Below are 12,490 nucleotides of genomic sequence, written 5' to 3'. Positions count from 1 at the left end.
CTCGAGGATGAACTGATGAGATTTTGGTGGTCAAAGGTCAAAGTTACTTTGACCTCACATCTGTCCAATTCTTATGAACATGATATATTAGGAACATTTCATTTCATCCGGCACAAACATTCACCTGGACTGGAGGATGAACTGTGACAGTACATTTAGTGGCTGCTGGTGTGTATCCAGATGCAGGTGAAGTGTGTGTTTAATAAGCGCCCTGCTGCTGATGATTATCAGGGTTGGTGTAGTGCTTTGCTTCCTGGGCTTCGGGTTTCACAGCACTGCTATGAATAGACTGAATGGAGCGGAGATGGATCCATGTGCTGCCCTGTAAATAGACCCAGACCAGGCAGAGAGCGGCTTTTACTACCACTACCAATAATAATAAACACTGTCATCTCTGTGCCATCAAGTCCTGGTTAATGATGAGGACCCAGGCTGTTGTAATTAATGGATTAGTTAGTCATTATCTTTTCTTACCAATCATGAAGCTGTTTAAGGAAAATATTTAGACTTTAGGCGTCAGAGCAAATTGTAGGTAAATAAAAGATTTTTCTGATTCAAGCCACAAGCTGCAGTTTGTGTCCAGCTGCTCCCTCCTGTGGTGTTTCAGGGAACTGCAACACAGATTCTCTTTACACCAGCGCAGAAATATAATGTGATGCAGCGTAAATGTTTAATTCAGCTGTGGATTTAAAAGCTCTAATGGAAGATACGTTTTCTGCCAAAATGTTCATTCAAACAGTAATTTAGTTAAAAAAGTCAAAAATGACATTTACTCATGAACATTCATGAATTAATTGCAGTTGTTCGGCAACAATCAATTCCACTAAAACATGAAAAAAAAGTTATTTAACAGAAAACCAGCTGTTAAGATATTTTTTAAAAACATTTTCTTTTAATTGAAATGTGTTTTGGTAAATATATAAAACTGACATAATTCTGTTTCCTGGTTGTGTTTCTGTTGCAGTGAATGAGATCATTGACAGAGATATCTGCAGTCTGAGCAGCGGCACCCAGCCCGACCAGTTTGACCAGTACCACCAGTACGACTGGGAGCACAAGTCCGGCGACGCCGCCGCGTCACCGTTCAGGGGAGGCCCTCAGTAGCTGCGCTGCTTCCTCAGGAGAAGACAGCAGTGCTGCTTCTGCTTCTTCTTCTTCTTCTTCTTCTTCTTTTGCTGTTTGGACAAAGAAAATAAAGCGGAAGGTCGTGTTTGCACCAAGTGCACCAAACTGATCTCCAAGTGCCTGAAAACCAATCAGCAGCCTCGACGAGTCCGCAGGGCTCCTCCCATCAGGGTATCACGTCACATTGCTGTTTCCTCGTCTGTCTCAGGAATTTTACCTCACTGACAAACCAAAGAGTTTTTTTTTTTTTTTTAGCTTTTCATGACGAATTGGAAGAAATGAAGAATAAAACAAAAGGGCTGTAAATCATCTGTAAGTGTAGAGCTTCAATGTGACTCAATCTAACAATCAGGAACGTCTTTACAGCAGCTGAAGCACAAATAAAAAAAAAAAGTTATTATTTATTGGCCAGTTAATTAAAAAAATCTATTTTTGATACTCTGGATCGACTCCAGTAAAAACTAAAGTCCTTCAGCTGATCATTTACATTTTTTATAGCTTGGTTTTACTCTGTTTACATTTCCTTCGCTGAATTTCATTACTGCTGTTCAACCTGAACTGTTTTGGTGTGAAGCTTAAGACACTGAATTTATAGAAATGTATCGCAAGGTTGAAGTAAAAAGAAAAGAAAAGTCTGTTCTGTGTTTTGATAAATACTTTGATAAACAATGAGCGTGAGTCGTAAAATAATTTATTCTGTGAAAACCGACATTTCCTACTGGTGGAAATGCTGCATTACATTTGAGGCACTCGTGTGACATTCAGTTCATGACGTTTCATTGCAGGGAGGTCAAAGGTCAGAGCAGGGAAAACTTCTGAGCAGCAAGAACAAATGAAAGAAGCTGAGAAGGTTATTAAAGGGTAAATCCTCACACCATGAAGGAACCAGGATCTTCTGCAGAACCAACATTTGAATTTAGCGTTTAAAGATGACGTTATGTCTCTCTGGAATCTAATCAGCTGCTCGTTTTTAACTGTCCTCCTATAAGAAGCGGGTCGAAGCCAGGACTTTAAAAATACTGACGCCACCAATCACCAAAGAGAGAGTCTCTAAAATATCTGATCTGGATTCTTCACATTTTATTGACTGAAGTGTTTTGCAGCATGTTTTTGGTTTAAAGTTTCAGGTCTGTTTCACCTGTAACCACGATGATGTCACAGTGTCCTGGAGTACACTCCGACATCACTGCAGTGAGGTTAGATGTTAAACCACTGGAAGTCAGTAGAGATGAGACGTTCAGGTGCAGGTCACCTCAGTCATTTAAAGAGCTGCTGGTCCGGGTCTCCCTGAACGAAGCAGAACTCCTCCACAGCTGATCCTGATCCCGCCGTCCAGCAGCTCTTTGCGCAGGTGTAAACCAGGACCGTCCCAAACTCCAGCTCCGCCTCGGCGCCGCCGTCCTTCCTCTGCAGCAGACTGACCAGAGCCGGCATCAGCTGCAGCTCAAAAGTCCGGGGTCCTCCACAGGAGCCGCACGCCGACACCACCTGAGCCATGTTGGACGGCGGCTCGGAGATGAAGCGCGGGTTCCCCTTGTGGCAGTAGCGCAGGATCTGTTGTGGACACAGCGAGATCTTCTTCATGAACCTGGAGAAGACGGCGTCTCCGTGTCTGGCGCTGGTCTTCTCGTACTTCTCCTCGCCGCCTTCCACCTCTCCCACCCTCAGCCCCACCGCACCCTCCCTGCTCTCGTACTCCCTCAGCAGCTCCTGAGCGTGCTCCAGGTCGTCCTCCTCTCCACACAGGTCCGACTCCTCCACCACGCTGATGAAGAACGGCCGGAAGACGGGAACGTCCTCATGTGATTCTCCCAAAGTGAGGTCCTGAAGTCTGCTGCTGACATCCATCTCACTGGGGACAGGACGGCCTGCTGAGAAATAAAGTTACAGTTACCACGGCAACTTCACTTTTTAGATTTAGAGTTTCATCTCTAAAATTCTAAGAAAAGAAAATTTTCACAGTAAGACAAGTGGAAAAAGTGATTTTTGTTTTTCTGGAGGCAAAAAAAAAAAAAAATCACTCTCCAAAATAATAAAAATTTTGATGGTAGAATTTTTTAACTTCCATGAAAACCGATTTTCTTTCTGCATTTTTGTAAATTTTTTTTTTTAACTTTTTTTTTTACCACAGAAAAAAAAATCACTTGCGTTTCCGGGCTTCCGTAAGCCCTAATGTGAAAAAAAAAAAAAATTGGGACTCGAGTTTAATCTGAGAATTTTGAAAAAAAAAAGGCAAAATTGTGAGATTAAAGTCAGATTTCTAAATAATTTTTCTTTTCTCATGTGGCACTAATCCTCCTCCGTACTTCACAGTCTCTGCTTAGACATGGAGAATCATGCAGCTGATGTCAGTCTCATTGAACACCAGGGTAATTAGAAGTTATTAAATGGTTATAAATCTTAATGCAGCTTTAATTTCAAAACTCTCTACCACTGTTCTCAATAAACTTTTATATTTTGGAAACTATTGATGCAGTTCACCCCTACCTTCTGCCTCAGGAGCTGCTGCCTCCTCATTTACCTGGGTGTCCTTCTTCACACCTCCTCCCCACCCATCACCCCCCTCCTCCTCCTCCTCCATGCCCCAGTCATCAGCGGTGTCACACCAGTCAGTGGCCGAGAGAGGAGCCTCCTGAGGCGGGGCGGGTCGGCTGGGTGTCTGCGCTGCCGCCACCTCGGTCTCCAGACACTGAGAGCGGAGCACCCTCCAACCCTCCGACCTGCCGCTGCACTCTGCACCCAGGCACGCTAACAGGTGGAGGTTCCTGTGGTAGGGGGAGGCATCCAGGGGGCAATACACCTGCGCCACATGGGCTAACGGGGCTCCGCAGCGACCACAGCGGGGAGATTGCCGGGAGATGACCGGTAACCAGTCCGGCTGCCCCCCCACTTTGTTGATCAAAAAGGAGGACTGGTACCTCTTTGGGTCGAGCTCTCCATCAGCCACACCGATCAGGTTCGACTCCTGGGTGGGTGAAGCCATCGCTCACATGTGTCAGATGAAGCGTCTGAGGTCCGCCACCAAAACACTACCGCCCGCTAGGAGAAAGTCGAGATTGTAAAAATAAAAATAAAGCTACGCAGGTGTAAATATGTATAAATAAAATATGTAAAATACTTCAATCACTAAAATACATTAAACAAATGCAACAAGATGGTAAAAATAATGTAAAGTTGATTCTATACATCTGTGAAAGAGAAAGGTTCCTACCGGAACCTTATAAAAACATAATAAGGTAACGGAAAAACAGTGATGCTATTTCCTTTTTAACAAAATACTACAAATCCCCGATGTTGTTTTTCAACTTCGGTCTTTTTTCACAATTTCTAGTTCGGCCACTCATTGACTATAAAGCTGCTAAAAACAGCTTTGAGAAGACAACAGATAAAATATAGACTGAAGACGAATAAAAACACTAAAACGGAAATAAAAAAACCACTGTAGTTGTGTGCTGTTGTATTACTTGTAAAGGCTGAGTCTCGAAAAAGCAAATTATGTTTTTAAAAAGCCCGGACTTAATTTTGAAATGTCTGCAGGAAACGGCAGTTTTATTCTGAAAAAAAAAAAAACACCTACCGGAAGTCTTCTATGTTGTTGCTTCTGGCTGTGACAAGCGGAGCGAAGCTAACAGGACTCTTACTGTTTTACGAGACTCATTAAAGATTTAAAGCATGACAGCGGAGTAAAAACAATCAGTAGATGTTTTTGTTAAGTTTTAATTGTTCCCGCTTCTCTTCGGACTCCAACTGACGACAATGAGCGACGGTTTAGTGGCGCCGGGATGGCTAGCTAGCAAGCTAGCTAGCTAACGTTACTTGTAATGTAACGTTGCGTTGAATGTTTAAAGCTGAGTTAATGGAAATAACGTCTTAGAGGAGACGAAGTAGTAAAGAAACTGTCACATATAATAAGGAGCTTTGAAACCCTGCGGGCAGTTTAACAGACAGAAAGGTGAACACCATTATGTGACAGTTAATTACAGTAAACAAAGCGTTTTCCGTGTTATGTAACAGGATAAATCTCCGCGGTTAGTGTTTATCCTCCCGTGTCTTCAGCACCACCATCATGCCTTTCTTGTTCCTGGAGCGGTTCCCCTGGCCCAGTTTACGGACCTACACGGCGCTGAGTGTGGCCCTGCTGGCCGGGACCGTCCTGACCGTCTGCTCCTCCGACTCCCGCCCACAGTCCACCCCGGAGGAGACCCACAGCCACCCGCTGCACAGCTCCAGGATCGGCCGCTACATCCGGGTCGGTGGGCAGTACCTGAGTCCAGGGTATGGAGATGTGGCTGCAGATGTCCTGCTGTACCTGCTGACTGACAGCGTCTTTGTTTGGGTGAGTGAATACACCAACACACTGTGGGCTGAACCTGCAGAGTATGATGGGAACTGACCAAGAGCAAGACCACATTAACCTCCTGTGTTGTTGGGCCTCTAGTGACAGTGAGTGAAAGTTATTTGGTAATAAATTAATGAAAAATATTTGCACATGGCAGAAAACAATAAATCAATTAATCAAAATAATTAACCAAAATAATCACATTACCAGACAATGAAGAAAACGAATCATAGCTACCAATTAAATTCAGATCAGGACTGAGCAATAGTCAATCAATAAGCAGAATATGGGCTAAGTTGCAGCAGCAATCAGTTAGAAATCATTGTCCTAAGTCTTGCTCTAGAAATCATGTCTTCACACCTAAAGTAGATTCCAATAAACTGAATTTCTTGCCTTTTACTTGATGCCTTTATTATTGTCTTTTTTATCCTTTCCTCCTGTTATACCTTTCTATACCTTGGTATATGATTCTGTGTCTGTGTGCAGGTGATGGTGAACACCGCCTGCTGCGTCTTGCTGCTGATTGCCAAACTCATCCAGCGTGTTGTGTTCGGGCCGCTCCGTGTCAGTGAGAAACAGGTGGGCGTTTCAGTTTGTGTTTTATATTAATAATATCATATACCTGCAGATTAGTTCTGAGTTTCTTTAGTCATCCATGTAGACACTTTGAAATCTGGTCGTCCAGTTGTTGAGTAAAATTCAGACTAAAAGCCTGCAGCGTCCTGGTCGGCCACTGGTAAAGATGAATACCACGTAATCAACACATCCTGCAGTGGATCTTATTTCGCCCTCACTGTCCACTCATTTCTGTCTATATATGATGATATCTACTGTCATTAAAGGCTAAAGTACCAAAAATAAAAATGCAAAAATCAAGCTGATATTTCAGTAAACTGAAATCATATAGATTAAATAAAGGTAACGAATGAAAATTAAAGTCAAACCTGTTGTCGGTGCTCCTAACTTCATCTAAAGTGGAAGTGAGAGGAGTGAGTTCACCTTCAGTTGAAGTCTTGCTGTCAAAGACAAACCTGCTGTTTGTTTTTCCTCTTGCAGCAACTGAAGGACAAATTCTGGAACTTCATCTTCTACAAGTTCATCTTCGTGTTCGGCGTCCTGAACGTCCAGACGGTGGAGGAGGTGGTGATGTGGTGGCTCTGGTTCGCCGCCCTGGTCTTCATCCATCTCCTGGTTCAGCTCTGCAAGGACCGCTTTGAATATGTAACGTTTACAACTGAATTACACACAATAGATGACGGTATTTACTTTATCACAGAGGATTTGAAGCCTCTGAAACAGCATTTAGACATTAATTGGAGACTGCTGAGAGGTGATTGCAATGTTTACATTAATTTCCCACTGGCTCCATCATAGTCAGAGAAGAAGAAACCATGTGATGCTGTTAATTCTTATTCACTATGAAAGACAACAGCTGAGAGCATCATGTCAGTCCCTCACAGCAAACAGTCATAAGTTCACTTTCTGAGGAAGAAACACGAGTCTCACAAGAAATAAGATGCAGACTTACAGATTATTGTCTTTTACTAGTAGAGATAGCAACAATCAGTGATGATCATTTAACCGATCTATCAGCTGTTTGACCTGAGGGTGGCGCCAGAGGCAAGTTTATTTGTGTATCACATTATCATAAACAGAGGTCATTCAATGTGCTTACCAGAAATAAAAGAAGAATAAAGATCGAGGTGAAAAAGCCAGGAATGGTTTGGTTTGAACATTTGAGAAATATATTTATATATATATACACAGTAAGTTGAACCTTGTGCTCAGTACTCTATCAGACTGGGAGCCGGTGCAGAGAAAATCACCCACAATCGTCCTGAGCTTCCAGATCTTTACACTTTGTCACCAGCAGGAAAAAACAACAAAGAATAAACGACAGAGGGAAACCAGAACTACAGGTCACATAGACAGAGTTAAAGGAGCTTCACTGTAATTATAAATAACAGCCTTGTTCTGATTTTAACTGTTAATGCTGATCAGTTTAGTGTTTAAGATCGAACCGTCTTGGTTTTCAGAGGACTGACTAACACGACTGTTTCTCCCCTGTAATGTCTTCCCTCCAGCTGTCCTTCTCTCCAGCCACTCCTCTGTCCAGCCATGCGCGGGTGCTGCTGCTGCTGGTGCTGCTGCTGTTGTGCTGCGGCGGTCTGGCGACGCTCTGCAGCCGGCTGGCTCGCAGTCAGGGCCGCCACACCGCCGCCTTCATGGCTGCAGAGGTGACGCACTCGGCACCGTCTGCAGGTCAACTCTGAGAACGTTTCGAGGCAGATAATCTAAATTTAAGGTTCAACGAAGCTGTAGAGTTAACTTCAGGCGCACTCACACAGAGCCAAGGATTTATTTATTATATATAATAAATATCGGAGGAAAAATCCAGAACAAAGATCCCAAATAAGGAAGTAAAACACAGACTGGATTCGACGCCTACAGGGTCTTCCTCAAGGCGTCGTTGGGGAAGGAAGTAAAACTAAATTTAAGGTTTTTCTCAAATCTTTACTGGAGGCAGGAGGAGCTGTATTTCATCACTGTGTGATTCCAGACTTCTGGGATCAGTTCAGCTCTTTTCTGCTTCCTGTTCTGCAGCTAAAGGCAAAAGTGATTCACATGATGTACAAGAGAAAACATAAAGTCACGAGTATGGAAACATTTGCACCTGCTACCAAGTGATAAAGTAATAAAAGTTTTATCTTAAATGACGTTAATTCTCCGATCACATATAAAATACTGTCTCACAAACTGGATTCTTGGACTTTATTTACACTCAAGGGCTGCTGGATGTTTTTCAAACCACCAGGTGTCACTGGCCTTCTGCGTTTGAAAGTCTGAAGCTTCATCCACCGTCACTAGTTTTCACTTCTTCTGCGTAACTGAAGTTTTGAAAACTTCCATCAGCAGTTCTCAAAGAGAAGACGGCTTTGTTTCCTCGTTTTGTCTCGAAGCCTTAAATCCATAAACCTCCAGGCTGCATTAGAGAATATTTGTTCTCAGACACCTGCAAATGGTCTCATTCACTTTTTTGATTGTTTTTTTTTCATCAGATTGACTTAACACAATTACCCTGAATGTAATGTTGCGTTACTGTTGATGAATGAAGCCCCTCCCCCCTCTGTGTTGCAGTGTATGTTGGCGACGGTCAGGACGACACACGTCATGTTTCGGTGGGTGAGAGATTCTGTAGATTCATGTTTCCTGTTGTTGGATCAGACAGAGGCATCATGGGAGCGTCTGTGCTGGGTGTGTTGTGTGTTTGTGCAGGTACTCCATTCACCTGTGGGACGTGAACCAGGTGGGCAGCTGGGAGAATAAATCCTCCTACGTTTACTACACCGACCTGCTGATGGAGCTGCTCCTGCTGGGCCTCGACCTGCTGCATCACATCCACATGCTGGTCAGTTCAGTCTGAATTTTATTCTGTGGATAAATATAAGAATCATTTTTATTTTCAGTTCAGGTTCAGTTTACTGTCCCGAGCTTTTGACCGCTTCATTTCAGTTTTTAGTTTTCTTCTTTTTATGTCTCTGCGCCGGCGACAGTCAGGGGCGGAGGGATTATGTTTTCAGGTTGTCCGTGAACGTGATATCTTAGCAACACCTTGACGGAACTTCTTCAAATTTGGCATAAACATTCATTCGGACTCAGTGAAGAGCTGATTAGAATTTGGTGGTCAAAGGTCAAAGGTCAAGGTCACCATGACCAGTGCTGTAACTCAGGAACAGAAGGAGAGATTGTGATATTTCCTGCAACTTGTTGGCGGAGGAATACAACCGTAAGGCGGAATTCAAGTTTATTTTCTAAACATTTTTCCTTTGTACATTTTAGCTTTAATTTTAGCTCAATTGGAAAAAAAAAGAAAAGTGGACATTTTGAACTTTAAGTCAAACATGTTTCACCTCCTTCAAGTATAAAGGTGACATGAGCCCTGGTGATTTCAAGTGTCTTTATTTAGTTTATTTAGTGTTTAATTAATTTGATTAGTATTTCAGCTGGTAGTGAAGGCAGCTGTTCAACACAAGTAACAGTGAATCACAGCAGAACAAATAACGGAGCAAAACAGGACAAACATGAGAACGTAAAACCTCATTAATACTCCAACAAATACAGATAGAAAATACAAATACAAAGAAAAGAGGGAAACACATTATCACTATGATAGAAGTAAAAATATTAATTTAGCATTACTTTTCCATATTTATATCTAGAGGAATAAAATGCGGCCAAACCTCAGAGTTTCCAGTATTGCTTTGCTTTTGAAAAAGTTTAGTTTTAATCAGCAGAGTGGAGACATAATGTGTTTCAGTAACAAGTTCATGTATTTATATGACGCCGTCTGTCATTATGTCAAAAATCTATTTTCCTTATTTTCACACGACGCATGAGATGTTTACAGGAGCAACCCAACAAAACGCTTTCTCCATCAAGTCTCATCCCAGAAAACCCAGTTTCACACAACAGCACTTCACATCAGGACGAAGAACGACAAACTGTTTAATGAGACTTTAACTACCTGTGAAATTAAAACTGAGGCCGTTTGACATGAACTAGTGTGAGATCCAGAGTCTGAGAAAAGTTTCCAGCAGCGGGAAAGAAAATCAAAGTCTTAGTCGTCAGATTTAAATGTTAATGTGCAAATATGGAACATAAAAATAATTCAGGGCAAGAAATAAAATCTGTAATAAAAGAATCTGAATTCTTTTGTGGATCTTGTGGCTTCAGTTTAGTTTTGTTACTCAGTATTTAATCAGTTTTCCATTCAATCTATTACTCTGATCAGTCCTCCTCAGATTTATTGCTCTAACATGTACACTCCTTCTTTCTGTCTCTCCCAGCTGTTCAGCAACATCTGGTTGTCCATGGCGAGTCTGGTCATCTTCATGCAGCTTCGCTTCCTCGTCCAGGAGGTTCAGAAGAGAATCCGCCGCCACCACAACTACCTGCGAGTTCTCCGCAACATGGAGACCCGGTCAGTATCAGGTCACAGCGTCGCAACGTCACAGGGCTGATTCGCCAAGTCAGGTGTCGGTGAGAAACGGGTTCACCAGGACCAGAGAGCAGGGGCGATAGATGGTTAGACGGATTAACTCAGGAAACAGGAAGTGCATAGAGTTTCATACGATTTCATACTATTGGAGCTGCCTGTAATGCGTCATCTTTGCCGTTGCTGTGCTCTCTCTCTCTCTCTCTCTCTCTCTCTCTCTCAGGTTTTCCGTGGCGTCCGCAGACGAACTGGCCGCCAACAACGACGACTGTGCGATCTGCTGGGACGTGATGAGTACAGCTCGGAAGCTGCCCTGCGGTCACCTCTTCCACAGGTCGGGACGAGTCGGGTTTTCGTTGCAAGTAGCCCACAACTAGTGCGGAGACACAGCTCTGACATAGTTACGTTTCTGAGATAAGTGTGAATTGATGACTTATCACTATGGAAACAGTCGCCTCCTCCTGCTGCTGGAAACAGACTGAACCGAACAAGCAGCTAAAAGAGGCTAAAAAAAAAAAAAGCTGCAGTTTGTTGATAATTCTTTGTGCGACCACCTTTTCATTAGGATCAATTTTTATAGATGAAGTATTGATTAGTGGAAGTTCAGGTTCTTGCTGTTTTATTTCTGGTCACCGGGACGTGAGCAGTTCCTTCCCCGCTGTAATTTAAGTCATCGACATTTTAGCAAATGAGCTTAAATTTAAAAACAAAAAAATCCTGATGTAGCTCCGTGGCCGACTGACTGTTGCCTTCATGTTCTCTGGGAAATGTGGTAATTACAATTTGAGGGTACATTAGTTAGTTAACAGAGCTAAATGCTACTGGGAACCATTATAATGATGGGTTAGACTAATGAATAAATAAACACCATCGGGAAACATAATAATGAGTTTAAATAATGGCAGAATAAATGCCACAGGGGAATCATCAGGATAACGAGCTACAGTAAAGACTGAATGATTAACACGATGATGAGATACAGTATAATAAAGGGAATTATCTCTATAGCTTGAGTTTCTGCATTTAGTGAAAGCTGAGTGTTAAAAAACAAATGTTTTTGTGTGTGTGTGTGTGTGTGTGTGTGTGTGTGTGTGTGTCCTCAGCTCGTGTCTGCGCTCCTGGCTCGAGCAGGACACATCATGTCCAACGTGTCGGATGTCTCTGAACATCGGAGACGGAGGTGAAGGTCGCGTGGAGAGGGAGATCAGGGAGGCCGCGCCCGACAACGTGGCTCCCGGACCCGCAGCCGACGCTCGGCCGCACCTGAACCAGCTCAACCACTTCTTCCACTTTGATGGTGAGACAGGAAGCGGCACGTCTCTTAAGCCGCTGGTCGATAATCTCTGTTTGCTGCGCGGGTTGTGTTTATTTCTTTTCACCTCAAACCGTTTCCATACAGCTGTATGTTACATGCTAATGTTAGCACAAGCATGTTAGCATGTGTAGAGTAAAAACACCATCAGGAGACATAATTTCATGGGTGTTAAGATATTTATTGTAATTTTAAACCTTTACTCACTGGTGGGAAAGCATGAAGCATCATTACTATATTATTATACCACATACAGTTTTATCTTTTTATCACTTCTTAAAACTCATTTTTATCGACTTGCTTTTATGTGATGTCGACTTTTCTTTCCCATGTCGCTCTCCTATTGCTTTTACTGTGTGTGTGTGTGTGTGTGTGTGTGTGTATGTGTGTGTGTGTGTGTGTGTGTGTGTGTGTGTGTGTATGACATCTGTTCCCTCTAATTGTCCTCATTTAAATTGAATTATATTATTTGTCCTCCCTCTGTAACTACACCTTGTTTCTGTCCCATTGCTTTTAATTTGTTTGTCAGAGCACTTTGTAAACTCTGTTTTTAAAAGGTTCTGTATAAATAAAGTTGTTATTATTATTATCGTCACAGTTTTAACAGCTGCCTGTCAGCCAATCAGAATCGACTTGCTAGCTAGAGTAACATAAGTCAGGTTGGGAGTCAGGTTTAATGGTTAGTTTATTTCATGTACAGGGCTGAGAGTGTCAGGCT

At 42.7% G+C, this 12,490-nt stretch overlaps 2 protein-coding genes and 1 long non-coding RNA gene across 5 annotated transcripts in view; 2 read left to right on the top strand and 1 right to left on the bottom strand.

Annotated features, from left to right (window-relative positions):
- Nucleotides 1-1,797, top strand: part of LOC147819236 (uncharacterized) — a 3,622-nt gene extending 1,825 nt beyond the window's left edge. Inside the window, exon 2 of the long non-coding RNA XR_015437108.1 lies at nt 965-1,797. This is a non-coding gene — a long non-coding RNA (uncharacterized LOC147819236). The remainder of the gene's footprint in view (nt 1-964) is intronic.
- Nucleotides 1,798-1,800: 3 nt separating this feature from the next.
- On the bottom strand, nt 1,801-4,833 carry pdcd2l (programmed cell death 2-like). 3 transcript variants are annotated; one of them, XM_023404010.2, is made up of 3 exons: nt 4,703-4,833; nt 3,613-4,164; nt 1,801-2,996 (listed from the first exon to the last, which is right to left on the bottom strand). In XM_023404010.2, the coding sequence occupies exons 2-3, from the start codon at nt 4,106-4,108 to the stop codon at nt 2,383-2,385; spliced, it is 1,110 nt and encodes a 369-aa protein (XP_023259778.1). In that variant the 5' UTR covers nt 4,109-4,164; nt 4,703-4,833; the 3' UTR covers nt 1,801-2,382. The 3 variants fall into 3 exon arrangements, with proteins under 3 accessions (XP_023259778.1, XP_023259779.1, XP_087029534.1); XM_023404011.2 differs by having other exon boundaries at nt 1,801-2,993; XM_087173408.1 differs by lacking the exon at nt 4,703-4,833 and having other exon boundaries at nt 3,613-4,687.
- A 358-nt stretch (nt 4,834-5,191) lies between these two features.
- Nucleotides 5,192-12,490, top strand: part of LOC111653408 (E3 ubiquitin-protein ligase AMFR-like) — a 12,724-nt gene continuing 5,425 nt past the window's right edge. The window contains exons 1-9 of the mRNA XM_087173409.1: nt 5,192-5,461; nt 5,951-6,043; nt 6,521-6,685; nt 7,549-7,701; nt 8,603-8,643; nt 8,741-8,873; nt 10,312-10,445; nt 10,684-10,794; nt 11,564-11,861. Of these exons, the coding sequence (XP_087029535.1) occupies nt 5,192-5,461; nt 5,951-6,043; nt 6,521-6,685; nt 7,549-7,701; nt 8,603-8,643; nt 8,741-8,873; nt 10,312-10,445; nt 10,684-10,794; nt 11,564-11,861 (1,398 nt within the window). The remainder of the gene's footprint in view (nt 5,462-5,950; nt 6,044-6,520; nt 6,686-7,548; nt 7,702-8,602; nt 8,644-8,740; nt 8,874-10,311; nt 10,446-10,683; nt 10,795-11,563; nt 11,862-12,490) is intronic.

This window comes from Seriola lalandi, unplaced genomic scaffold (assembly GCF_002814215.2).
Source record: "Seriola lalandi dorsalis isolate HSWRI2012SDOR001 ecotype SW California unplaced genomic scaffold, Sedor1 jcf7180002054198, whole genome shotgun sequence".
Classification (NCBI taxonomy): Eukaryota; Metazoa; Chordata; class Actinopteri; order Carangiformes; family Carangidae; genus Seriola; species Seriola lalandi.
This window is presented reverse-complemented; position numbering and strand designations above follow the sequence as displayed.